The sequence below is a fragment of the Bos javanicus genome, chromosome 5 (assembly GCF_032452875.1).
Source record: "Bos javanicus breed banteng chromosome 5, ARS-OSU_banteng_1.0, whole genome shotgun sequence".
In the NCBI taxonomy this organism is placed as follows: Eukaryota; Metazoa; Chordata; class Mammalia; order Artiodactyla; family Bovidae; genus Bos; species Bos javanicus.
Window position 1 is genome coordinate 108566397 of NC_083872.1, and position 27586 is coordinate 108593982.

Sequence of the window (27586 nt, forward strand, 5' to 3'; positions counted from 1 at the left end):
TGGCCACTTCTGTTTTGCCCAGGAGACCAGTAGTGGGCTAAGTACATACAGATTGGTAATAGGCATCATACGTTTTAGACTTTACCACCTACCTCTCTTGTTCTTCCATCTGGAAATGCAGAAGCAAAATCCTTCACACACACACACACACACACCCAATCCCCCCACCCCACCCCCCAGTTGCACCTGGTGTGAGGCCCATAGATTTGTATAACTCTCCTGGAATAATGGGCTTCCCAAGTAGCTCTAGTGGTGAAAATCCGCCAGCCAATGCAGGCTATGGGATCCCCTGGAGGAGGAAATGGCAACCCACTCCGGTCTTCTTGCCTGGGAAATCCCATGGACAGAGGCGCCTCACTGGCTATAGTCCACAGAGTTGCAAAGAGTTGGATGCAACTGAAGCGACTTCACGTGCACACACGTGGAATAATACAGGGTTGTGCTGGTCATCTAGAGGATTCCAAATGTGCTGTCCAATAGAGTCACAAATCTGGGGCACATCTGGTCTGGCACTCTTGTCCTGGGGTATATCCAGGCTTATGGTGGTCTCCCACCACTGCTGCCTAAACTTTCAGGTTACACGCCCTGTAAAGTGACTTTTCTTGTTGGTCTGTGGGCGCGGATATGTTTGTGTTGTTATCAAGGTCCTAATCAAAAACACCTTAAACCTCCCAAACACAAAACAAAGTCCTCAACCACTTTATGGGAGGGAGGGGAGATTTGCTTGGGGGTGGGGGTGGGGCTGGGGGTTGCCTGACCTGGAGTGAAGGAGCTTTAAGTTAACCCTGTTTCTCCTGCTCTATTAGCTTCGCTGATAGCTCAGTTGGTAAAGAATCCGCCTGCATTGAGGGAGACCTGGGTTCCATCCCTGGGTTGGGAAGATCCCCTGGAGAAGGGAAAGGCTACCCACTCCAGTATTCTGGCCTGGAGAATTCCATGGACTGTCTCAAAGAGTCAGACCCCACTGAGTGACTTTCATTTCACTCCTGCTCTCAACTCTGAAAAGTCATTTAGTGGTACCTGGAAATGCTTTCTCTAGAAGCTGACCACCTGCTGCTAGTTCTCACAAAACTTTTTCTTGAGTTGCACTCTAGACTTTTATTAGTTCAGGGCCTTTTTACTTAAGATATTCAAACATATAACCATGATTTTCAGCAATATGATTATGTTCATGTTTAATAAATAGAGTAAGCATCAGGAAGAAATGGGGGCACAGCGTGGCATGGGTGCCCCCTCTGCTGAGCCTGAGGTGAGGAGGAAGTGCCTCCCACTCTGGGTCTCAGTTTCCTTGTGTTCTGCCAGGGCAGACTGGCTGGATAGTCTACAGTGATCTTCCCACAAGTCACACTATGGAAAAGCATGAGTGTTTGAGTTCTGTCTCATCCCAACATTTCACTTTGTTCCCAATTCAAGGGAAAGTAGGGACAATTTCACGTGGCTTCGTGGGGGCTTCAGTTTAGGCTATGATTTGAGACACAAAAATAGAGGGAGAGCATTATGGTCCAGAGACTGGGTGATTGACAATTATGTATATATATAATATATATGTGTCTAGAAACTGAACCAGAGTCTAGCTGGCAGGCCTTGGATCAAAGGAGTTAAACTATGTTGTGTGTGTTTTATATTAACTCTATTGTATCCATGGCATGTCACATCCCTGTGTAGGAGGCACTCCGTAAATGTGGTTGAAGACATACAAATGGCCTACGAGCACATGAAAAGATGCTCAACATCATTAATCATTAGAAAAATGCTAATCAAAACTAAATAAGGCATTACCTCATACCCATTAGGATGGCTGCAGTTAATAAAATAGAAAATAATAAGTGTTGGTGAAGAGGCAGAGAAATTGGAGTTCTGGTGTGCTGTTGGTGGTAATGTGAAATGGTATAGCTGCTGTAGGAAACAGCATGGCAGTTCCTCGAAAACTTAAAAATACAACTACCCTATGATCCAGCAATTCCACTTCTGGGTATATATCAAAAATAAAGAAAAGCAGAGGCTAGAGGAAACATTTGTACACCCAAGTTCATAGCATTATTTGCAACAACCAGAAGATGGTGAAATAGGAGGGAAAGGGGCAGGGCACACCCTTTAAAAGAATGACATAGCCAGAGGACAGGACATAAGCTGATTAGAACCAAATAGGTCCAAGATTGTGGATGAATCGACTTGACCTTGAGCCGTAGTATACACTCATTGTGACACGTCAGCAAGCTAAAGGATACAACTACAGGCACCATGACCATTCCTGAGGCCAGCCATCAAAGGCCAAAAAGTGGGCAGTGGCCTAATTCCTGGAAAACTCCTCCCCTTCCCCAAAATAGCTGAAGTAATCCTCCCTCTCATTAGCGTGTGAAATTACCTCACCCATAAAAACTAACCACACCACTTTTTGAGGCTGCTCTCATGCTAGTGGTAAAAAACCTGCCTGCCAGTACAGGTAGACATAAGAGACATGGGTTCAAACCCCGGGTCAGGAAGATTCCCCTGGAGGAGCGCACAGCCACGCACTCCAGGATTCTTGCCTGGATAATCCCCATGGACAGAGGAGCCTGGTGGGCTGTGGGGTTGCAGAGAATCGGACACAACTGAAGTGGCTCAGCATGCATGATCACCTTCTGAGATGGCCCACACTCTGTCCGTGGAGTGTGTTTCTCTTTAAATAAATCCACTCCTTACCTATCACTTTGTCTCTCATTGAATTCTGTCCGCCATGAGACATCAAGATCCTGAGCTTCACTGGGTCCTGAAACCAGGTGTATGATCTTAGTTGGAGGACCGTGGATTTAGGGCAGGTTCAAGTCCTGGCCTCATAGCTCAGTTGGTAAAGAATCTGCCTGCAATGCAGGAGACCTGGGTTCGATTCCTGGGTCGGCAAGATCCCCTAGAGAAGGAAATGGCAACCCACTCCAGTATTCTTCCCTGGAGAATCCCGTGGACAAAAGATCCTGGTGGGTGACAGTCCATGGGATTGCAAGTGTCAGACACGACTTAGGACTAAACCACCACCACCAAGTCCTGGCCATGTGGGTTTGAGTCCCAAACTAGATTTTGGCCAGGTTTAAGTTTCAGCACATGGGTTCAAGCCCCAGTCTGAGATGCAAGGTTTGAGTAGGAGCAACCTAAGTGTCCGTCACAGATGATGGATAAACACAATGCGGTCTGTCCATACGGTGGAATATTATCCAGCCTTAAAAAGGAAGGAAATGCTATCACACACCACAGCATGGAGGGAACTTGGGGACTTTATTCTGAGTGAAATAAACCAATCACAAAAAGATAATAGGGTATTATTTCACTTATGTGAGGTGTCCAGAGTGGTGAAAAATCCCAGAATCTGGAAGGGTGGTTGCCAGAGGCTGAGGGGTAGGGGCTGTTTATGGGCATAGAGTTTCAGTTTTGCAAGATGAACAAGTTCTGGGAATTTATTGCACCATGTGAATCTACTTAACACTATGGAATTCTACGCTTTAAGATAGCTATGATGGTAAATTTTACTGTATATGTATTTTGCAACAATTAAAAATGAAAATATAGGAAAATATGGAAGATATAGTATCTTCCATATTATGTGAAAATGAAAGAAACAGCAAATAATGTGAAATGAAGACATAAATAAATAGGAAAAATAGGTGAAAATTGTTCTCACATCAAAAATTATTGGGGACACCCCCAAACCACTTGTTTACTGACTCCCAAATTATTAGTTCACTATATCCTACAGACAAGGGCTTTATCCACCCCAAGAAAAATAAGGGTTTGGGGTCTGGTTGGCTGGAGCCCTCACTTCAAGATGACTGTACCTTTTTGTGTCCTAACTGGAAAAACTCATGCAGAAAGAGTGACTGTTGAGAGTCACCCCCAGATGGATGGACACTCCCTCCGTCTACTCTGGAAATGTGGCTACCACTTGAAATTTGTCGTTTGCAACTTTTGAGTGTTCAGTTCAGTTCAGTTCAGTCGCTCAGTCATGTCCGACTCTTTGCAACCCCATGAATCGCAGCATGCCAGGCCTTACTGTCCATCACCAACTCTCGGAGTTCACTCAGACTCACATCCATCGAGTCAGTGATGCCATCCAGCCATCTCATCCTCTGTCGTCCCCTTCTCCTCCTGCCCCCAATCCCTCCCAGCATCAGTCTTTTCCAATGAGTCAACTCTTCGCATGAGGTGGCCAAAGTACTGGAGTTTCAGCTTTAGCATCATTCCTTCCAAAGAAGTCCCAGGGCTGATCTCCTTCAGAATGGACTGGTTGGATCTCCTTGCAGTCCAGGGGACTCTCACGAGTCTTCTCCAACACCACAGTTCAAAAGCATCAATTCTTCGGCACTCAGCTTTCTTCACAGTCCAACTCTCATACCTATTTTCACGTATTCCAACACCCAACCAAAGGATTAGAATTACTTGGATCGAAAAACCCCAAGTATCAGCTAATATTTGTTAATAGTAACAAACACCTTGGGTGCTTGTTACTAAGCAGGTAGCTATGACAACCCTAAAATAAGAATAACCCGTGTTGTAAACATAGCCATTCCTAAGCACTGAACACTTGGGCAAGGTTTTCAATCATTTGATGGTTCAGGGGACATACATACAGCTGGTGTGCACGGCTCTGTGCCCTGGAGGAGACAGAGATGCAGAGGGTGTGTCTGCCCCTAAGGACTCAGAAACACACTGCAAAATAGTGACCGGTTATCAGTGGTGGAAGTGCCAACGGCTGATGGTTATAAATAAAATGTCCTCGCTGTAGAGGACCAGTGGAGAGGAAGGGTCCTTGTGCAGAACCTGGCCCCTGGGAGGGACCTAACAAATGCTGTTCTGGGTTTTTTCTTTTATAAACGTACCATGAAAAAAAAAAAAAAAGCCCCACACAAATGTGCCCCCAAATTACACAGATGCATTCTTACTGACAGTTAAGTATTTAAAAAATATTATTTCCTGTTTCTGAGTAATGTGCAGGTCAAAGGAACAGAAACGGTTGACTCACAAGAGCATCATGAGATGGGCGTTCACGTCGGGGTGCCCTGGCTCTGTGCCCCTCGTTTTCTCCTCCCCGAGGCAGGAAGAGTCAGTCCCAGACTCAGTGTCTGCCAGACAGACGTCCCGCCTTTTGCCTCTGACCTAGGTTTTCAGCACCAGCTCTTGGGTTTCCTTGTGCCTCTCAAGCCTGCGTGTGCATCCGAGTAACTTGGAAGGCCTTGGGTCAGAGGTCCGGGGAGCTGCCGAGAACTCACATGTCCAGCAGGTTCCCCGGTGCTGCTGCCAGAACCTCCCATTCCCTGGTTTAACTTCTCCTGCTGTAAAACTTTTGCTAAATTGTATTTCTTGAAGGCTTTCCTTTTTTAGTAAAATACAAATAATGTTTAAAAAATTTTGTTCCCCCCACCCTTGCCCCCATCTTTTGCCTTTGAGTCTTCTCGTGCAAAGTCCGAAGTTTTCCCCGTGATGTAGTGAAAAAACGTGGGCTTTTATTTTATTTTTATTGAGTTACTTTGCACCACGTGGCATGTGGGATCTTAGGTCCCCCAACCAGGGATCGAAACCATGCTCCCTGTAGTAGAAGCGAGGAGTCCTAACCACTGGACCTCCAGGCAAGTCCCAGAACATGGGTTTTCAGTCAGACAGATTCTGACTTAAAACCTGGAATCTGTCTCTTATCAGCTCCGTGACTCTGGACAAGCTATTTAACCACTTGGAGCCTTGGTGTTTCCATCTGTGAAATGGGACTAGTGATTTTCGTATCTTGGGGGCTTGTGAGGATTGAGTGGGATAATGCACGAAACCTTCCAGCGCAGCTCCTGGCTGTCGGAAAACAGCTGCTATTTACTGAGATTTTACTGTGTGTTAGATGTTCTTCAGAGGTCTTTACGAGTATGAACTTAGCTATTCCTTGCATCAGCTCACCTCCATTTACAGGTGGAGAAGCCATGGCACAGACAGGTAAGTGCTCAGGACCCATGGGCCCACAGAACTGGAACTTGAGCTCCATAGTCTAGGTCTTGAGCCACTTTCTAAGCCCATGAGCTCCACTGCCCTGCAGAGGCATGTCAGCTTGCCTCCCACCTGGCTGAGCTGCAAGGAGGGCCGTGAAAGCAGCGGCTGAGATGTGCACTCTGCCATTCACGGTCGTGGACCACGGCCAGGAGTGGCTGTTGTGCAGAACACCTAAGGCCCTGGTTGGTTAGCCAGCCAGTATGGGTCAGTGCGTGTGTGTGAGACAGACACACACAGAGAGACAGACAGACATGACCGGAGCCTGAAGACACTGCTGTGAGTGTGCTCGTCACAGTGGGTCACCTGTGCTGAGGCCTGCTCGCTCTCCGGGCCTCCGTCTGGACGCCTGGCCAGCTCTGGCCCTGCTCCATCCCCAGGAGCACGCTTATGTGTAATCATGTCACCCTCTAGTGGTTGCTTCCCTATTAGCCCGCTTTCTAGGAAACAGCCCCCTCTCGGTGCAGGTGACCTGGGGCGAGGAGACCCTCAGGGAACCTGGGAGTGGGGGAGAGCGGTGGTGGGGGGGTCGGGGGGTCAGGGGGCAGTGCTAGGAAAAGAGGAGTGTGGCCCTGGGCTGCAGGAGAGGTGGGGTCTGGAGAGGGCAAAGATTAGGCAGAGCATCTGGAGAGGAGAGAAGAGAGAGGCTCCTGCGTTTCAAACGTTTTTAACCATTTGTTTTTAATTGAAATATTGTTGATTTGTGATATTGTGTTAGTTTCAATTGTGCAGCATGTGATGGAGCTATACATGTATACACATATGGATGTATGGTATGTGTGCTAAGTCACTCGGTTATATCTGACTCTGCCACCCCATGGACTGTAGCCCTCCAGGCTCCTCTGTCCATGGGATTTCCCAGGCAAGAATACTGGAGTGGGTTGCTATTTCCTCCTGCAGGGACTTTTCCTGACCCAGGGATTAACCCTACATCTCTTTCAGCTCCTGCATTGGCGGGTGGATTCTTTACCACTGAGCCACGTGGGAAGACCCATGTATGTATATATATACACATATATGTACACAATATATACAGTTTTTTTTTCAGATTCTTTTCCGTTACAAGTTACCTCAAGACATCACATATACTCCCTTGTGCTATATAGCAGGCCCTTGTTGTTTATCTTTGTATATGATAGTACTGCTACTACTGCTAAGTCGCTTCAGTTGTGTCCGACTCTGTGTGACCCCATAGACAGCCTCCTACCAGGCTCCTCTGTCCCTGGGATTCTCCAGGCAAGAACGCTGGAGTGGGTTGCCATTTCCTTCTCCAATGCATGAAAGTGAAAAGTGAGAGTGAAGTCGCTCAGTCGTGTCTGACTCCGCAACCCCATGGACTGCAGCCCACCAGGCTCCTCCGTCCATGGGATTCTCCAGGCAAGAGGACTGGAGTGGGGCGCCATCACCTTCTCCGATACATAGTACTGTGTATCTGTTAATCTTAAACTCCTCTTGTATCCTCCTCCCCTGCCCCTCATATCCTCTGGTAATCATCCTTTTTCCTGTGTCTGTGAGTCTGTTTCTGCGGCAACATGGATGGACCTAGAGGTTATCACATTGAGTGAAGTAAGTCAAACAGAGGAGGACACATCATATGACATCACTCCTGTGTGGAATCTCAATGACGTAAGGAACAGAGTGCATATCCATCTTTCGTGAGTGCCGTTCCATGTTTGCAGGCTTGGGTGCTGCACCCTGGGCTGTCTCTCTGGAGGGCGTTTCAGTTCTTTTTCCAAGAGAAGTAGGCGTCGGCCACGAGCTCCCAGGGCTGAGTACATTCCAAACTTTCACCACCTGAGTAGACAGGTAGCTAGGCTGCTTCTCCCCAGCCTGGGGCCGTGTTCTCTCAGTCGTGCAAGGTCATTTGTTTCAGGATCCTCACAGATTTGTCCTATTGTTGTTCAGTCGCTCAGTCGTATCTGACTTTTGCGACCCCATGGTCTGCAGCACGCCAGGCTTCCTTGTCCTTCACAGAGAAGGCAATGGCACCCCACTCCAGTACTCCTGCCAGGAAAATGCCATGAATGGAGGAGCCTGGTAGGCTGCAGTCCATGGGGTCGCTGAGGGTCGGACACGACTGAGCAACTTCATTTTCACTTTTCACTTTGATGCATTGGAGAAGGAAATGGCAACCTACTCCAGTGTTCTTGCCAATGGAGAATCCCAGGGACGGGGGAGCCTGGTGGGCTGCCGTCTATGGGGTCACACAGAGTCGGACACGACTGAAGTGACTTAGCAGCTTAGCAGCAGGACTGCAGCACGCCAGGCTTCCTTGTCCTTCACCATCTCCCCAAGTTTGCTCAAACTCATGTCCACTGAGTCGGTGATACCATCCAACCATCTCATCCCCTGCCGTACCCTTCTCCTCCTGCCCTCAGTCTTTCCCGGCCATCAGGGTCTTTTCCAGTGATTCGCATCAGGTGGCCAAAGTAGTGGAGCTTCAGCTTCAGCATCAGTCCTTCCAATGAATATTCATTGGAATTTTTTTTTGGTCAAATCCTGATAAATATTGCAAATGCAGGGAGGAAACTGAGACCAATCTTACTCAGCATAGGTTTGTAACTCCTCGAGATCCTAGGACGCTGCTGTCTGCAGACTTACAGGCCGGAGTCTGAAGGTTGTTCCCTTTTGGATAGGTGCTGGCACTGAGCCAGGCCTTGCTGGAATGTCCTCTTTGGATGGACCTGGGCATTTACATCTCTTGCATGATGTCAGACCCACTGAGGACTAGGGGTCGGCTCTGACACTGAGCTCACAGCCAGATCTTCTTTTCTGCCAAGAGGATAGGGTTAAAAGGTTTTAAAAAAATAAATAAATAAAAATAGCCAGAATCTCAAAGGGTGAAAAAGCACAATCTAGCCTTGTTGGTGTTAACTCTTCACACCCCAGGAAGGATAAAAATCACATCTTTACATAATCATGGGGTCTGTCACTTTCTTGATAAACAGTTACTCCAAAGGGGCCACTAGGTCCAAGCGGGGCCTTCCTGCTGTGTCAGGGTGTGAAAGCGGCACAGAAACCCTGTCCCATTTCCTAAAGTTGGGACAACTTGTCTCAGTGCTGAGCTCAGTGAGGTTCTTGTTTACTATTGATTTCTAAACGTCATGTAGTGTTTAAAGCCAAAAAGTTCAAGTAACTGACCCAAGTGGTCCATGCCTGCTGTTGGCTATCCAGAATTCATTGATTTAGTTGTTTGGGGGGACTAAGCTGTCAGCATCTGGGGAGAAGAGGGGACCTAGGGACTGGATGATGGTTCCCTTTGAAGCTTTGAGGGCGCGGTGAGGACACATGAGGACAGCTCTTGGTTTTACAAAAGGAGAAAACAAGGCGGAGAATGAGAAGTGACCTTCTCAGGGTCACGGGGTCTCTCCTGGGACTGCAGAGGCTCTGGGAACCTCTCACAGAGGCTTGCCCTTGTATGAGACATTTTATGAGAACTCCGTGTGTCTGGAGACTTCCTGGTGGTCCAGTGGCTAAGACTCCACACTCCCAATGCAGGGGCCCGGGTTCGAGCTAAATTCCACATGTCACGTTAGAGTTTGCATGCTGCAGCCAAAGATCCTGAATGCCATATGTATAGAATCTAGAAAAAATGGCGCAGATGAACCTATTTGCAGGGCAGGAATAGAGATGCAGACAGAGGGGATGGATTTGTGGACACTGCAGGGGAAGGAGAGGGTGGGACAAATTGAAACAGTAGCACTGACATATTGACAGTCTGCTAAGTGGCTTCAGTCGTGTCCAACTCTTTGCGACCCCATGGACTATAGCCCATAGGCTCCTCTGTCATGACATTCTCCAGGCAAGAATACTGGAGTGGTTTGCCATGCCCTTCTCCAGGGGATCTTCCTGACCCAGGAATGGAACCTGGGTCTCCTGCATTGCAGGCAAATTTTTTACCGTCTGAGCCACCAGGGAAGCCCTATATATACGCTGCTGCTGCTAAGTCGCTACCATGTGTCAAATAGGTTGTTTGTGGGAAGTTGGTGTACAGCACAGGGAGCATAGCTCAGAGCTCTGTGATGACCTAAAGGGGTGGGGTGGAGGGGTGGGAGGGAGGCTCACAAGGGAGGGGATTTCGTATACTTATAGCTGATTCACGTTGCTGTACAGCAGAAACTAACAACATTATAAACCAATTATCCTCAAAAAAAAAAAAAATCCCGTAGGCCGCAACTTAAGATCTGCTGCAAGTAAGACCCAGCACAGCCAAATGCATAAATAAATATATACATTAAAAAAAACTGTGCATCTGGAAGGATAGTCAGGCGTGGGCGGAAGTCCACAAAAGTGGCCTCACTTCCCCCACTAAGTGAGGAGGATGGTGACTGATAAACTGCAGCAGGGGAGGAGAAACAGCTCCTCCAAACAGTGGTGTGAGCAACTGTTAAATGTGCCGAGGGTTGGGGTGGGAGGAATAAACAAATAAATAATAAACATATTATTAAGTATATTGAAAGAAAAAGCACTGGGCGTCTCTGGTGGCTTAGTGGTAAAGAATCCTCCTGCCAGTGCAGTAGACACAGGCTCGATCCCTGGTCCGGGAAGATCCCACATGCCACGGAGCAGCTAAACCTGTGCACCATCACTGCTGAAGCCTGCGTGGCCTGGAGCCGGTGCTCCGCAGCAAGAGAAGCCACTGCGATGAGAAGCCTGCACTCTGCAACGAGAGAGTAGCCCCCACTCACAGGACTAGAGAAAAGTTTGTGCAGCAACTAAAGTCAGCACAGTCAAAAATAAATAAATAACAAGTACAATTTTTTAGAAACGTGCTCTGGGGAAATGGAAATCCCCGCCCTTGAGGTCTTCTTTTTGCTTGGTTCTCCATTCTCTTGATTTTATATATAAATGCTAAACATTTGGCATACTTTGAAAAATAATACATAAGCTAAGAAACTGTTCTAGCAGACAGAGAAGTGGGCGAGCTGCACTGTGACCCCAGCCGCAGCCTGTCTTATGCTTCATGGTAGAAATAGTGCACCCGCTTCTTGGGCTGAGGCTTGACCAGCCACGTGTCCAAAATAAACACAGCATTTACTAAGAAGAGGTGTCCTACACCAATGGAAAGCTGTGAGTACCATGTGAATATGCTAATATCTTTGTGTTATATAGTATAAAATAGGAAGTGCTAAGATTTGAGCATTTCTTCATCCTTAAGCAACATAAGGAATCTCATGATTTAAGAGGGGAGGGACAAATTAGGCGTACAGGATTAACAGATACAAACCGCTATGTATAAAATAGATGAGCGACAGGGATATACTGTACAGCAGAGGGAATTATACCCATTACCCTGTAATAACATATAATAAAGTATAATCAGCGAAAATAACCGATACGCTATACATCTAACACAATATTGTAAATCAACTGTACTTTAATTTGAAGGGGGAAAAAACAGATTCCATGGTTTAGTTTAGATCATCTTAGGGACTTCCTGATGGTCCAGTGGTTAAGAATCTGCCTTCCAATGCAGGGTGTGCAGGTTTGATCCCTGTCAGGGAGCTAAAAAGATCCCACATGCCCAAACAGCAAAATGCATAAAGCAGAAACAATATTGTAACAAATTCAATAAAGACTTTTAAAGTGGTCTACATCAAAAAATAAATAGAAAAAGATCTTAAAATTTGATCATCTTAAATTGTCCTTGGAGAGAGCTAGTTGTTCCATTCTGATGCATGGATTGTGTTCCAAACTGAGGGTGGGGAGTTGTTTTGTTTCCTTTTTTGGCCATGGTGTAGGGCTTGGGCTTGTGAGAATTTATTTCCCTGACCAGGGATTGAACCTGGGTCCCTGGCACTGAGAGTGTTGAGTCTTAACCACTGGACTGCCAGGGAAGTCCCCACTTTTTTTTTTTTTAATCTTTTTATTCCATCCATTTAAATTCTAAACAAAGCTAGAAAAGGGAGATTTGAAGACCTGAAAACATTGTCTGCCACTTCTGTTCTACCATGAAAAGCAATGGGTGGCAAAAAATAAAAAAGCAGTACTCTTGCCTGGAAAATCCCATGGATGGAGGAGCCTGGAAGGCTGCAGTCTCTGGGGTCGCTGAGGGTCGGATACGACTGAGCGGCTTCACTTTCGCTTTTCACTTTCATGCACTGGAGAAGGAAATGGCAACCCACTCCAGTGTTCTTGCCTGGAGAATCCCAGGGACGGGCAGCCTGGTGGGCTGCTGTCTGTGGGGTCATACAAAGACGGACACGACTGAAGTGACTTAGCAGCAGCAGCAGCAGCAGCAGAGGGATTACGTCTGTGGTGTTCTACATGAGAAAGCACCCAGTTCCACGTGAAAGTTGAGTTGCTTCGCACCCCTTTTGTAGGTTGGAGCCTGAATGTTTTCGTGACCATCTCTTAGACGTTAGGGATCCTGAAAAATTAAACAAGCAGACTATTCCATCCTGGGGGAGGGTCGCCTAGTGCCTGTTAAGAGTGTTTCTAGATCCTGCTTGAGTGGACCTCCCGCACCTCCACCTCACCCCCGAAAAGAGTAAACTATCTCGAAACATCCAAATAAACTTGACAACAGCAATAAAGTAACTTTAGAGAGGCGTATCAGAGATTCTTTCCCCATTTTTCTGCAGCATACTAGTTTGGTTTGCTTCACGGTTAGATGCACTTGGATCTGGTGGTGGTTTCGTGGGTGTACACAAATGTCAGAATTCATCGAGCTGTGTATTTATTTGTGCATTTTATTCTGTGTATATGTATTTCAGTTTGTTTTTTTTTTTGAAGTTGCTTGTTTGTTTAAGTCAAAGGGGGCTTAACAGGTCACAGGAGGTTTACTTCTATGCTTACATATCATCACAAGTTCTGTTTGCTCAGTGGACCAAACAGCTAGAGATTCGCTGGCAGCGGCTGCCTGGAATTGAAAAGGGCTGGGAACGTGGCCCTAGCACTTGTACCACCCTCTGTGACCGCCATGTCCTCCCTGGACAGTTCCAGCCTGGCTGCACTCGCTGAACCAGGGCGAGCAGTTTGTCTTTCTTATTCACTTCCTGCAGCCCCTGGTACAGTGTATGCAGTTGGCACCCAATAAATATTCTTTTATCAACCCTCAATATTCACTGGAAGGACTGATGCTGAAGCTCCACTACTTTGGCCACCTGATGTGAAGAGCTGACTCATTAGAAAAGACCCTCATGCTGAGGAGGGGCTGACAAAGGATGAGATGGTTGGATGGCATCACCGACTCGATGGAAATGAGTTTGAGCAAGCTCTGGGAGATGGTGAAGGACAGGGAAGCCTGGCATGCTGCAGTCCCTGGACTTGCAGACTGCAAAGAGTCGGACATGACTGAGCCACTGAACAACAACAACAAATATTCTTTTATCTGATTTTTTTTTTTTTATTAATATGTGTCTTGGGTAGGGGGTAGAGAGGGAGAAGGAAGCTGTCTTTTAAAGCCTAGAGCAGAGACTGTGTCATGGGGAGCACCCCAGGACTGGGTGAGAATGCAGACCTTTCTGGATCTGCCTCTGTCTTTCAGGGTGTTTTCTGAATGTTGGACAAATACAACCATTTCACCATTCCTGTACCCTGTTCTCTGCTGTTCCTCATGGAGCCTGATAGGTCCCATTATACTTCTGGGCTCTGCTGGGAGGTTTTCTTTGGTTGTTGATACTGGCTTTTCAGGTTGGGTGTCTGGTTTCTCTCGATGCAAACACCTTTTAGTACTGAGATTTTCCTAGGGGTCTGACCCTTTGAACCTGGAAATTGTCATCAGGATGCTTTTTCACGTTCCTGTGGGTGAAAAGCTCAGGCCTTTCTGCAGGTTGAGGGGTTGCAGTCGCTCCTGTGCAGCCCGGTGGCCAGGGAGCCTAGCGGAAGCTGACTGTTGTCATACACATGAGGGCTCCAGACCCAGCTGTCTTGTCTGTTTCTGCCCCCTAGACAGTGGCATCTGCAAGGGTGAGGCCCTTCGCAGAAGATCAAGAACGTTCCTGCCAGGGATTCCCTGGTGGCTCAGTGGTAAAGATTCTGCCTGCTAACGCAGGGAACACTGGTTCGATCCCTGGTCCAGGAAGATCCCACATGCCCTGGGACAGCTAAGCCCACGTGCCACAACTACTGAAGCCCATGCACCTAGAGCCCGTGCTCTGCAACAAGAGAAGCCACCGTAATGAGAAGCCTGTGCGTCGCAACTAGAGTAGCCCCCGCTCACCACACGAAGAGAAAGCCCACTCGCAGCAGTGAAGACCCAGCACAGCAAAAAATATATAATTAATTAAAAAAAAAAAAAAACAACACTCCTGCCTCGTTCTTGCTCCTGCAAATGTGTCCTTGATTTGAACTTGCAGGCACTGGCTTCTGGGCATTTTTTGCAAATGGTCCTTGTTAGAATTTCCCTGTTAGTTTTCTAAGTCTATTTGTTTTATTGAAATACAACTGACATATAAATTAGGGAGGGACCTTGTCACGAACGTGCATCACTTTGGTGCGGAGACCGTGCTAGTGCGGAAGGAACGCAGAGAAGACACACCTCTCTTTTGCTTCTTCCAGGAATTAGTAGTCGTGTTGCTGCGGCGGACCTCAGACACTTACATCAGTTTTCTAGAATTTCCGACTGCTCTTGAAACCCACCGTGCTGTTTTATTTTGCTGATGGAACCCAGATGGCAGGAGAGAGTTGTTTTCTTTTCTGCGACCTGAACTGCTGCATCACCTAGACACAGGCTATGGTCACAGAGCATGGTCAGCTTTGGGAAGCTGCGGAGTCAAAAGATGCCTCCTGATTCAACACTTCCGCCCCGTGGAACTTCAGCGTGTGTCCAGTTACAGAGTCACTGGCCTTGCTCGGCAAAAACGCATTTCTGTGCTAGAGTTCGCCGGGCGGAGCTGGTGTTGCCCTGGCTGGTGGGGTTTGGGGACCCATCTGCTTTGCACGTCATTAGTGACATTGTTTGCTCAGGGTTCCTCTGCCGAATGTTTATTCATGGAGACATGGAGACAAGCTCCAACAGCCCAGCTGGCTTTCCAGATCCTGGGTGGACCCTGTAGCCCTTTTTTTCATTGGATGCGGCTGTCACAGAAAGAGAATAAATATGGACATCTCCTCCCCGCCCCAAGTGGTGCTTCCGTTGGATTCAACACATAATGCAAGTCGGCTATGCTCTGGGAGGCGCAGAGCTGAACCACAGCGAGGAGTCCTACAGCTCTGTCACCGCCGCTGATGGCACTCTTGGGTCGGATCTTTGGTCCTGCTTGGGTTGGCCGCTCCTCCCCTGGTCCTGCTACAAGGGTCCTCATCTTAAAACTAACTTTGACCAGTGATCGAACTGGGTCCCCTGCAGTGGAAGCGCCGAGCCCTAACCACTGGAACCCCAGGGAAATGCTGAGTCATTTTAGCTCTCAGTAGTCATGAGTAGCCGGTGGCCTACCATATCGGGCAGCGCAGTGAGGCTGTCTTCCTAGGGGGAGTGACCCCTCACTCATCTGTTGTCTGCCCCTCCGTGGTGCTCGGTGGCCCCACAGTCATTATCTGTCACAGGATGGACACTGGATGCTTAGCAGGGGCTGCAGAGTTCGAGGAGCCTGCGGGCGTCTGTGTGTTCCCTGCATTCTCTGTGGACCCCAATGAGGCAACCCTAGCCACCTGGCCACCCAGCTCGGCCTTTGTTCTTGCAGCGTTCACTGGGAGCCTTAGTAGGAGGGCTGGGAGCCTGTGAAGGAGCCTGGCAGAGTCATGAAAGAGAAGAATCTCGGTGATGAGCCAAGAGCCCCCTCAACCTGTCCGGGGCAGGGGGACCTTGCTTTCCCCAGAAGCAGCCACACGAGTCATTTAATCCCAAAAGCCAGAACCTGTGAGACCCCAAGACCTGATCCAAAGGCACCCGTGTGACTCTGGTTTGGGGAAAGGAAATGTGGGTGTCAAGCTGGTGAGGGAAGCTGAGAAGTAGGGGCTTCTGCCCGGGATGAGCGCTTCCTGCTTCCAGCGTCATTAGGAGGATGCTCGGCACTTCTTCCCTCTGAGGACCTGCCTCTTCTGCAGCACAGCTCAAAGGTCAATCCAGACCAGGGGACCAGCTGGAGACGGCAACAGGCATCATCTAGAGTTCGTGGCAGCCAGGGGGCATGTCGGTGTGGGCGGTCAGTCTTAGGACTGTCAGCCGCCCCATCCTCTCCGCTCTGCCCTGGAAGCCTGTCCAGCTGGTCCTTCCTCAGCTACATCCCCAGTGCCTGGCTGGTGGAGGTGGATGCCCAGTGTCCCACATCCCTATTCCAGCCCTGTGGATCCAAGCAAAAAGATCAGAGTAAGATGAGGGAATAACTTATCCAAACTCTCTGTTTCTATGAAGAAATAACAGAGTTGTTTAGGAAAAAGAACCGGTATATGTAACTGCTTTCAGAAAACCCCATGTGTGCAAATCCAGAATTATAAATAGTTCAGAAAGACTATTCACATGGTAAAATGACTATTATAAGTGGTATATAAAAATATAATATTTAATACACATAGTAGGCTTCCAGGCGGCTCAGTGATAAAGACTCCGCCTGCAAAGCAGAAGATGTGGGTTTGATCCCTGAGTCAGGAAAATCCCCTAGAAAAGGACATGGCAACCCACTCCAGTATCTTTGCCTGGGAAATCCCATGGAGGAAGGAGCCTGGCATGCTACAGTCTATGGGGTTGCAAAAATCAGACATGACTTAGTGACTAAACCACCACCACCACACATATTAAGATTCCTTTAAATAACAGAGTCACAAAAAATAAATAACAAAGTTACATGCTTAAAAGCTTTTAGGAAACTGGCAAGCAAAATGAATTCGTGAAGGAGCCAGGAGAGAGGCAATAGAGAATGGTGGGGAGTTTGGAAAATCAGCCTGTGTCCCCTCCCCAACCCATGAAGCATTCATATTTCAGAACCTTATATTAGTCAAAGCAACTTGATTGTCTGATGGTTGGTGATTCCTGATTTTTTTTTTTTTTTTAATTTTTGGCCACATAGAGTGGCCTGTGGGATTTTAGTTCCTCAACCAGGGATGGAACCCTTGCCCCCTACAGTGGACCAACCGCTGGACTGCCAGGGAAGTCCCAAGTCCTGCTTTCTTAAATAGTAAGATTTCCCCAGGTCCATTTACAATATGATTAGGTTTGCAAAAACAGGAACATATTTACTTGGTAGCACAAGACAAACATTTTAATTCTAATCAGCCTGTTATGAAGAGAGGGCATCCGCCTGCCATCAGCGGAGATCCAGAGCTTCATTCATTGCCTTGTTCACTGTATCCCAACCAAGCAATGCACAGACGTGGGTGGCACGTGCCCAGGTAAGTGCTTTCCCCCAGAGCAGCAGACCCAGTGAACACAGACAATGGGGAAAGGTGGACGCACTCAGGCTGTTTTCCCCTCTCCTCTCGGCTGTCCTAGAAATGAAGTCCATGGGTGTAGGTGCCCTGCTTCCAGAACCACACTCACCTCTGGCCATATGGTTCTACCTTCTTCTCTAGAACATCTTTGTAAGTTAATTTATCAGGATTCAGGAGGAAGAAAAGTTCTTTCTTCCGAGGAACTTTTGCTTGACACCCAAGTGCCTCAGGTAAAGAATCTGCCTGCAGTGCAGAAGACCTGAGTTTGATCCCTGGATCAGGAAGATCCTCTGGAGAAGGAAATGGCAACCCACTCTGGTATTCTTACCTGGAGAATTCCATGGACAGAGGCTGCAGTTGGTGAGGTCACAAAGAATCGGACATGACTGAGCAATTAACACGATCACTTTTTCATGGGGAGAAAACTCTGCTTTCCCAAGTGAGATGAGGAGGACTTGGTAAGGCTCAGCCTTTCTGGTGACTGCACAGGGATCGGGGTCTGGGCACTTGCCTGCCTGCTCTGTGGGACTCATTCCAGCAGGTGCAGAGGGCACTTCACACTTCCTGAGGCCCTGGGACCTGGAGAATTCTGTATTTTTGAAGCATCAAGAAGGAGACTTTAGGGACTTACCTGCTGGTCCAATGGTTAAGACTCTAAGCTTCCACTGCAGGGGGCACAGGTTTGATCCCTAGCCAGGGAACTAAGATCCCACATACCAAGCTGCATGGCTAAAAAAGTAATTAATTAATTTAAAAAATAAAAAAAACTCCTTGACAGTTGTATTCATTGAAAGGCAATGCGATTTCACTGTCAGAGTAGGGTCTCCACCTGGGGTCACAGTCCCTTGCTCAGCAGCCCTGTTATAAACAATCTGAAACTTCTTTCCACCTTCTCCCAAACCTTGCATTGCTTGTTAAAACCACGCTCCTCCTCCCCTCTGCCTGCGTCTCCCCTAAACCCTCACAACACACCATAGGCAGTCTCCCCAGGCCCTCAACTCTCGGCTTGGTTGGGCTTCCCCATTGCAGCGTAAACACTAGCTCCTTAAAACTATCATTCTGGTTCTTGTACATCAACTATACTTCAATGAAAAAAATGAAAGAAAAATTCTTTTATTCTATTTTAATTTCTCCAGCCTTAAGTAGCCTGACCTGTTCTCAATCCGCATATCATTCTAGTTGAGGGCAAGTCTGGCTTTCTTTCCCTCCTACCACAGGCTCTGTGTGTATGTGTGTGTGTGTGTTTATACTAGTTACTTTGCAATCAGCATTTTTTTTTTTTTTTTTGGTCACACTAGGTCTTCATTGCTGCTCATGGGCTTTCTGTGGTTGTGGCAAGTGGGGCCTACTCTTCGTTGCGATGCTCGGGCTTCTTGCCGTGATGGCTTCTCTGTTGCAGAGCACCAGCTCTAGGCGTGCAGACTCAGAAGTTGCGGCTCTTAGGCGTAGTTGCTTGAGACATGTGGAATCTTTCCAGACTAGGGATCAAACCCATGTTCTCTGCTCTGGCAGGCAGATTCCTATCCACTGTACCACTAAGAAAGTCCACGATCTGCAGGTTTTTATTCAACATTTGCTTTGAGGCCACTTCCTAAGTCAGGATATTGTCCTGGGACAGCTTTGGTAGGAGGACAGTGGTGAACACCCAGGAGAGCAGAGCAGAGAAAATGTTTGCTCCGGGGGTGGCATGTGTGTTTACCTGTGTGTGGGGGAAAAGGGAAAGGCCTCATTGCCAAGCCAGGGTCTCCCATTCAATGGCTGTGAAACCAAGTTACCTGGCCCCTCCTTGCCTCAGTTCTCCGCTCAAAGTGAGAATAAAAATGGCCTATACCATAGAATTTTAGTGACGGTTAAATGAGAAAAATGGATGCAACAGATCTGGCTCAGTGCATGTAGACAGTACTTAATAAATGTTCACTAGCATTAGATATTGTCACTGGTCATCAGTCAGAACCTGTTTATTGCCAGGTACACGTTCAGTGGGCAGGATGGGGGACCCAGGGGATGAGGCAGGGTGGAGCATGCTTGTACCTTCAGGAAACGCTGCACCTGCCGGAGAAGTAGGAACACACATGGTCCCCAGGGTGCGTGTGGGCTGGGCAGGGCAGGATGGACACTGCCCTCTAGGTGCTAAGGTCAGTGGAAAGAGCCTCCTGGCATTGGATTAAACAAAGGTAGCTTTAGGGGGGACGTGAACCTTGACTGTGGACTTGAGAGTGGTTTGAGGCTCAGTTGCTGGAGAGGAAGAGGCTCAGAGTGAGATCCTTCCTGAGGGGAGCAGGGCTTGTTTGAGAGCAGGAGGGGGACTGGGAAGGAGACCCTATGGTGGGAACTTCAGGCAAAGAGCGGAGGTAGAAGGAGGCCAGGTGGAAAAGTTTCGGGGGCTCAACGGCTGGGAACTTTCGAGAGTTTTCAAATGAAGGGGGGCGGTGGGCTGGCAGGGAGGGCATGGTGATGCTGCAGGAGAGCTGATGTCTGGGCCCCAGGGCTGAGAGCACTTCCAGAAAGTGGGATGGAGGTGAAGGAGACTGCACTCCAGGAGGGGTTGTCAGGAGTCCTGAGGTCCATGAAGAGCCCTCTCCGCGGTGGTAGATACAGATGGAGTGGCTGGGGGACAGAAGGCACAGGCCTGAGGCGCTGGGACCCTCCTCCCCTGCCCCGCCCACCCCTCCCCCAGGCTCAGAAATCCGGGGACCAAGGGCAGCACTTGGACAGCGCCCGGGAGGTCACAGGGGGACGCGCTCCCCTCCCAAACGCTGAGGCTATCCGCCTGCCGGGCCAGGACCGCTGACAAAACTGCCATGTGCCTTTGAATGACACGACTCCTCGCTGGCTCACACAGTGACCAGTGGCGACCCTCAGAAAGGCTTTCCTTCTGGGTAGGTTTCCAGGTTGTGGAGGGCGGGGGCAGGCCCAGGGCAGGTATGGGAGGTGACAACCCTTCCTATGGGCACCTAAGCTGCTCCAGTCCTCAGGCTCTGGGGGCAGCCCAGTGGGGGTTCTGTGGGCAGCAGTGACCGCGGCAGGCGCTTGTCCTGCGCTCTCTGTGTGGACAGCACCAACTCGCCCCTTCCAGGGCAGGGCTGTTGGGTCAGCTCCACCCACCCGAGTCCCTCTCTGGGTCTCCTAACTGCACGGGGTGGACGCGGCCTCTTCGGGAATGAAAACCGGTGGCTGGCAAAGTCCCAATTCAGTTATGTGCCCCTTTGGCTGCGACAGTGAAGAACTCTCAGTAGGGATCCTAGACGTGCACAGAGGGGCCCGCCGGCCCCAGAGCTGCACCCCATCTGTCTACTTGGGGTTCTGGGGGAGGCTTCCCCAGAGGGCCCTACTCAGGATGAACTGACACCCTCACTCTGGGTTTTTGTCCCCACTCAGTCCTTCCTCGGGGTTCACTGGACCTGAAGTAGCATGTCCTTGCCTGTTCTGGCTGTATCTGGCACTTAAGGGCGTGACAGGTACATAGCAGGCCCCCAGGGCACATCTGCTGGATGACTGTGCTGAGTGAATGAAACACCAAGTCAGGAGGGCAGAGCAGCTATCTGACCTGGCTCTCTGGGCGGGATTGGGGGCGGTGTGTGGCATCCTGCCCTGGACCCCGCCTACTTAACCAGCTCTGCCTTCTATTCCGGCTGGACAGGGCAAGACTCTGCTTCCATTCTGTCCATGCCAAGGAGGCCAGTCATCAACACCTGCCTTTCCTGCCCCTCTACCCTGGAAAGGCAGGGGAGATGACCCCTGGGGGTGGTGTCACCTCTGTCCTGAGAATGTGTCCTGAGAGATGCTGTGTGTGTTTTGGGGGCGGAAGTGTTCAATTTCAGGTGCCGCCTATCTGGAAGGTACAGAAAGATGCTAGCACACGTGGTAGGGTCTCCCCCCCCCCCCATTTTTAATATCTATATATTTAAACTTTTTATCAGAGGATAACTGCTGGTTTCTGCTATACATCACCGTAAATCGGCCACAGGTATACATATATCCCCCCTCTCTCGAACCTGCCTCCCATCTCCCACCCCATCCCACCCCTCCAGGTTGTCACAGAGCACCGGAAGCATATACGTCACCATACGTAAAATAAAACACACACATATATGTATTTTAATGAGCCGAGAGTTTGCTGGAGGGCACAGGGTGGCCGAACAGCTGCTTGGTGATTCCTGCCCCGGGTGATTTTTATGAGCCGAGATTAGCAGCTCCAGGGAAGTTTGGCTTTAGCGCCTGTTGCCGGCGGTCAGAGTTGCCCTGCCTCCTGTCCACAGAGACAGGGCCCCAGTGTGGCCTCGGCTGAACCTGGGGCCTGCAGAGCCCTAGGGGTTTCACAGGGGCCTGATGGTGGTGGCGAGGCGGACAGGCTTGAGAGAGAGAGGGACCTGGGGATGAGAAGTGTCACCCGCTGGGAGAGAGAACTCGGCTCTCAGGTGTGGGGACAGGCCTGCTGCAAAGTGGGCGTGGAGAGAGCGGACCCCAGGGAGGGGCACCCGGCCCTCCAGTCCCCCATAAGGGCTGGTGGTGGTGTCCAGGGTGTTTGGACAAGGAAACTCTTTGAAACTTCCCTCCCGTCCTGCTCCGGCCCTGGTGCCCTCCCCTCCATAAAGCCATTAGCTTCTGGTGCCGGCCCTATCTCTGCTCCATCTCTGGTCCCAGGCGGGCATTCACAGACCTCCTGCCCTGGGGGACTGGAGGATTTATGGGGCGGGGGAGGGTCGGGGAGGGCTCGAGGTCTGTTAGGAAGGCTGGGTGTGGGGGAGCTGTTAGTGGCCGGCCAGGCCGGATCATTTCCGAGCCGGCTCTGCATGACAAAGGGGCAGGGGCGAGTCCTGGCTTTGATCTGCCCCCCACCCCACGCTGCCCGCCACCTGCCTGTTGGTGTCCCCGCCCCAGCTGGGACCTCCCGAAGAAAAGCCCGGAGGGGGTGGGGACAGCTGTGGCCCAGCACCCCCGGGCCTTGCTCGGCCACCTTCCTCTCCCGGTGGCCCCAGAACAGAAATACTCCTGGGCTGATGACCCAGAAGCCCTGCCGCCCCCTCCGGGAGAGCCAGGAAGCCCTGCACTGAGCGGTGAGATGTGTGTGTGAAGGGTGGTTGGGGGGGCGGCTCAGAGCGTAGGAGCCAGGGTTTCATGAAGCTTGGGGTGCTGAGGGGCCTTGAGGTGTGGGTCATGCCCTGGATGGGTGCTTAGGGAGGAGCAGGGGAGGGGTGCATTTCCAGAGAGTTCCTCCAGCATCCATGCCGGAGAGCGGGGGCTGCTGGGGCCCCTGGAAAGCATAGAGGAAGGACGGCTACTGGAGTGGGGATACCACCACACAGCCCAGGGGCGGCTTTTACATCTCCCGGAGAAGTGGGCTTGAGAAACTGAAACATCCTTGCCTTCTCCTGTCTGTCCTGGTAGACGTGGGCTGGGATGTGGAAGATGGGTTTAAGGGAGAAGGTGCAGACTGAAAGGGAAGGCTCCCGAGAACCCCGTAGGGAATGGACTCGCCAGATGTTTTTAGCTCCATACAACGTTTACATCCCTGGGTGGGGTGGGCAGAGGGGATGGTCCTGTCTCTGGAGGAGGGCAGGTGTGTACACAGCATCCCGAACGTCTCTGGCCTGATGTGGAAATGTCTCGTTTTCCTCTCTTTCCTGGTCTCTCGGCTCCCAGTTGCCTTAGGGAGTGGTCCTGAGCAGGGCTCCCCTGCTCCGCCCGCCCCCAGCCAGGGGCAACCCTCGGGTGAGAAGGCCAGGGTGGAAAAGAGCCTGCGGGGAGGCAGGCCTTCCGGGGGAGCAGGGTCTCCTGGTCCATCCCAAACTGATTCTCCCTTCCATCTGTTCCCTCCAGGGAGCCCCGTCTCGGAAGCCGTCGGTCCCCGGGGTCGTCCCCGGCCCTGGGGGGGGCGGGGCGCAGGCGGACCATGCCCAGCCTGCCGGCCCTGCTCGCCTTGCTGTTCGCCTGCTGGGCCCCGCTCCGAGCCACAGCCAGCTCCTGGTGGTGAGTGCTGAGCCGGAGCCCTTCCCAGCCTGGCTCCTCTGGGCGATGGAGTGGGGAGAAGGGGCCATTCCTTTATAGAACCCCAGGACACCGGACAGCTCTTCCTCTCTCTCTCCAGCCCCAGAGTTAACATGACGGCTCCCAGAGGATGAAGGATTAGTTCATCTGGCTTCTCTGGTCCTGGCTACAATCCCTTCTCCGTGTCCCACCACTCCCCCCGCCGGCCCCCATCTCCACGGCTTGTTAGAAATAGCTCTTTTGTTGCTATAGGATCAATAAGAATATTGATTTTTTTTTCTTCTGCTGGTGAGGGCAAGGAGACTAGGGTTCCTGGTTTATAAGTCTGAAAACCCGCATGAGGGATTGACGGGACCACGTGTGGCTTCCTTTTGTGTTTTTAAGATGACTGTCATTGCTAGGTGCAGAGGGAAACAGCAGGCACCCCCCACCCCACCCCTGTTTGGTCTGGGCTCTGCTCTCATCTTGCTTGGCGGGCAGATCCACAGCTCAGCATTTTATTCTATGAGCCAGGGGAGAGCCCTAGAGGGTGGGCTCAGGGGCTGTGGGGGTGAGCAGGAAGTGAGAACTTTGAGAGTATCTGGCCCTGTATGTAAATCAGATTCTACTTTAAGGCCTAAGGGGAATTCTCTTTGAAGGCCTCGTTTGTTTTCCACACACATCGCACACTCGGCCACAGTGGCCTCAACCCTCCTGCACAGAACCCTGCGTCCACCCTGCATACTCGCCCCACTCTCCTAAGGCTGCTCCCATCGCTGAGTGCCCTTCCCCCTCTGGTCACTTGGATCTAAATGCTCAAGGCGGGCGGTCTCAGGCATTCTGCATCTCGAGTGTCGCCTGCATCTGTGCCTCTGTTTCCCTTTGAAGGCAGGAACTCTGTACTAACTCTCCTTCCCAAGCCCTTGGCTCAGGGCCCATCCTCTGGGAGGGCGTGGAGCTCCGGGCCTGCTGCTGCCCCGGCCCGTGCGCTCACCCCGGCCCTCCGGCTGCAGGTCCTTGGCGATGAGCCCGGTGCAGAGACCCGAGATGTTCATCATCGGGGCCCAGCCCGTGTGCAGCCAGCTCCCGGGGCTGTCCGCCGGCCAGAGGAAGCTGTGCCAACTCTACCAGGAGCACATGGCCTACATCGGGGAGGGCGCCAGGACGGGCATCAGGGAGTGCCAGCATCAGTTCCGGCAGCGCCGGTGGAACTGCAGCACGGTGGACGACGCCTCCGTCTTTGGGAGAGTCCTGCAGATCGGTGAGCGGGGTGGGCGGGGCCTGAGGGCAAGGAGGGCGTCTCCAGTGGCGGGTGGTCAGCTGGCCCTCAGTTTCCCACCCAGCGGGCAAGGCAAGGGGTCAGGGTCCGCATTGAGTCTGAGCACGTTGAGAAGCCCACTCACCACCAGTGCCCCAGTTTCAGCTCCAGGGCCTCCTCCGGAGCTGTGGGCAGAGAACACAGAATTGCAGCCCTGACTACCTACGGAGTTTCATCTCTTCCTTTTGGACTCTGGGAGAGAGGCTTTGGGTCAGATTGGCAGTGGCTGTCATTAACCCAACCCAGATCCAGTCCTGGCCTTTTCATTTGAAAGAGAATGTGTGTGAAAGTGGGGGATGGGCAGACTGAAGGAGGAAGATGGGCGCCCACCCGCCACTCCGTGAAGCCCTCAGCCTCCCCCCCACCTGGATTCCCACATTTCCCTCTCCAGCTCCTGGCCCAAGATTCTTTGGCTGCCCCATTGCTTAGATGGAGGTGTGATCTGGGGTCTAATTGTTTTAGGTCCTTTTGAAATGCAGTCCTCCCCTCCCTGGCAAGAAATTGAGAAATCCGGCCCTATTCTACTGGCTCTTATCCCCAGGGCCATAAAAGAAAGGTGTTAGAGCCTCAGGTCCCAGCTCACATTCTCCCAGAACAGCTTCCCCCTAAAGGCGACATTCTGGAGTCCCCCTCGGCTGCGTTTCTGGCAGGCAGTGGGCAGGGCAGCTCAGGCTTCTCTGCCTCTGTTGTGGAGTCCTAGCACCTGGCCCACAAGGAGAAAGTGAGGTTGGGGAAGCACACTTGGAACCTTGCTTCTCTTTTGAATATCAGCTTGACGTCTGTGAAAGGAATGCTCATGAGTTCCTGTAACCCTCCCACTGGGCAACTTTCCCAAAAGAATGGACCTGGGGGTCAGGCGGGGTTCATTCATAGTTTATCCTTGTTCAGTCACTCCGTCGTGTCCGACTCTTTGCGACCCCATCGATTGCAGCACACCAGGCTTCTCTGTCCTTCACTATCTCCTGGAGTTTGCTCAAACTCATGTTCATTGAGCCAGTGATGTCATCAGCTTCTGCATCAGTCCTTCCAATGAATATTCAGAGCTGAGTTCTGTTAGGATTGAGTGGTTTGATCTCCTTGCAGTCCAAGGCACTCTTTATCAGTTCTTCTCAAATAGTCATTTCTTCCTGGTGGGTATCTGGATCAGCCGTTCTCCCTGCCCACTGTATCTCAGGTGAGGAAACTAGAATGGCCCAGGTATGTTGTAGGCCAAAATCTTGGCTTTGTCTGCCTACCAAAGCTGTATAAAAAATACGGAGACAGAGTTTGGAGGAAATAGGAAGGTGGCTTTAATTCTCAGCTGGCAGAGAGGGGAACACAGTAGGCTCATACCTCAAGAATTACGCCCCCACATCAATTTGTCTTCCTCGAAAAAGGTATAGAGAGTGGCACCCCGTAGTCACTGCCAGGGAACTAGTGTTTCTTTGGGACCAAGTGAATGCCTAACATTGGCCAGATTCTGTTCAGTTCATGTAGTTTTGTCACGTCACGTGAAGACCAAAAAAGTGAGGCTTTGCTTTAGAGAGGAAGGGGTGTCGGGACCACAGTCTCCGTGGAGTGTGCCAGTTTGCGTGGGGAGGGCTTCCCAGGTGGTACTAGTGATAAAGAACCCGCCTGCCAGTGCCGGAGACGCAAAAGACATAAGTTTGGTCCCTGGGTCGGGAAGATACCTGGAGAAGGGAATGGCTACCCACTCCAGCATTCTTGCCTGGAGAAGCCCACTGACAGAGGAGCCTGGCGGGCTGCAGTCCAGGGGGTCGCAAAGAGTTGGACACGAGTGAGTGATTTAGCACGCACGCTTTCACCAGTGAAAGCGGACACCAGTCTCTGTGCCCTGTTCTGTCACAAACGGAACCCTGCTGTTGTCCTTGTTGTCACTGTCCCCTTCTGCACCTTGCCTGCAGGCTTGTGCTGCCTGGGAAGGTGGGCGGAGGCTGGGTTCTCATGGGCCCTCTCCCTATGACTGTTGCGGAACCTCCCCTTAGAGCCACTGCAAGCATCCACCACCAGAGGGCAGCAGAGCGCCCCAGAGGGCACCAGGCCCCTTACCTGGAGGCGCCTACCGGGTGGCTGGGCAGCTGTGGGATAGAGGGCGTGATGTTGTCCTGCTGTCTCCCTGTTGGGTGGAGATGCACCATCTCTCAGGAGTTCCATGGCCGCTGGTTTATCAGCCTTTATCCTCTGAATTGTTTCCCACATGGGCTTCCTTGGTGTCTCAGATGGTAAAGAATCTGCCTGCAGTGCAGGAGAACCAGGAGAATCCCGTGGACAGAGGAGCCTGGTGGGCTACGGTCCACACAGGTCGAAAAGAGTCAGACACACCTGAGCAACTACGCACACACACAGAGATGTCCCCACACTGCTCCTCCCCTCCGAAGTCCCCAGTTACCTGCTCGCTGAGAGCAGCACGAGGTCCATTCCGAGGCTCCCCTGAGACTCGCGTGCTGCCCCAGTAGGGCGGGGTTGCCTGCATTCCAGGCCCAGTGATGCTCCAAAACAAAGGAGGCAGAGAGACTGGAAGAGATGCCAGGCGGATTCACCAGAGGGTGATTCACCAGCTACATGGTGGGCTGGGACCCTCAGAGCCCTGGTGTCTGCAGTAAACGCTCAGCTGCAGAAACATTGTTTTTAAAGGCAGTTCTGAGAAGGGTGACTCAGCTCTGCAAAGTGTGTTTACTAAAAAAAAAAAAAGGAAATCAGACATATGTAACTTGGAAAAGGGAAAACATAAAAAGCATATTCGTTGTTTTCAAATACTGAAGGGCTGTCAGATGGAGGAGGGATCAGCTCCAGCAGAGGGAAGTGATAGGAAGTCATCTTTCAGCTTGTTCTGGGAAAGAACATTCTGGTGATTAGTGTCATTTAACACAGACAGACTGGGTGGCCTTGGGAACCCAACATGATTCTCCAAGTGTTAGTGCTAGATGCTCAGTCGTATCCGAACTCTTTGTGACCCCATGGACTATAGCCTGCCAGGCTCCTCTGACCAGGGGATTC

General features: G+C 50.8%; 1 protein-coding gene across 1 annotated transcript in view; it reads left to right on the plus strand.

The window, feature by feature from the left end:
- WNT5B (Wnt family member 5B) overlaps positions 1-27586 on the plus strand; it is an 82106-nt gene that overhangs the window by 44378 nt on the left and 10142 nt on the right. The window contains exons 2-3 of the mRNA XM_061418366.1: positions 23125-23274; positions 24285-24532. Coding sequence (XP_061274350.1) covers positions 23198-23274; positions 24285-24532 — 325 coding nt within the window. The 5' untranslated portion in view covers positions 23125-23197. The remainder of the gene's footprint in view (positions 1-23124; positions 23275-24284; positions 24533-27586) is intronic.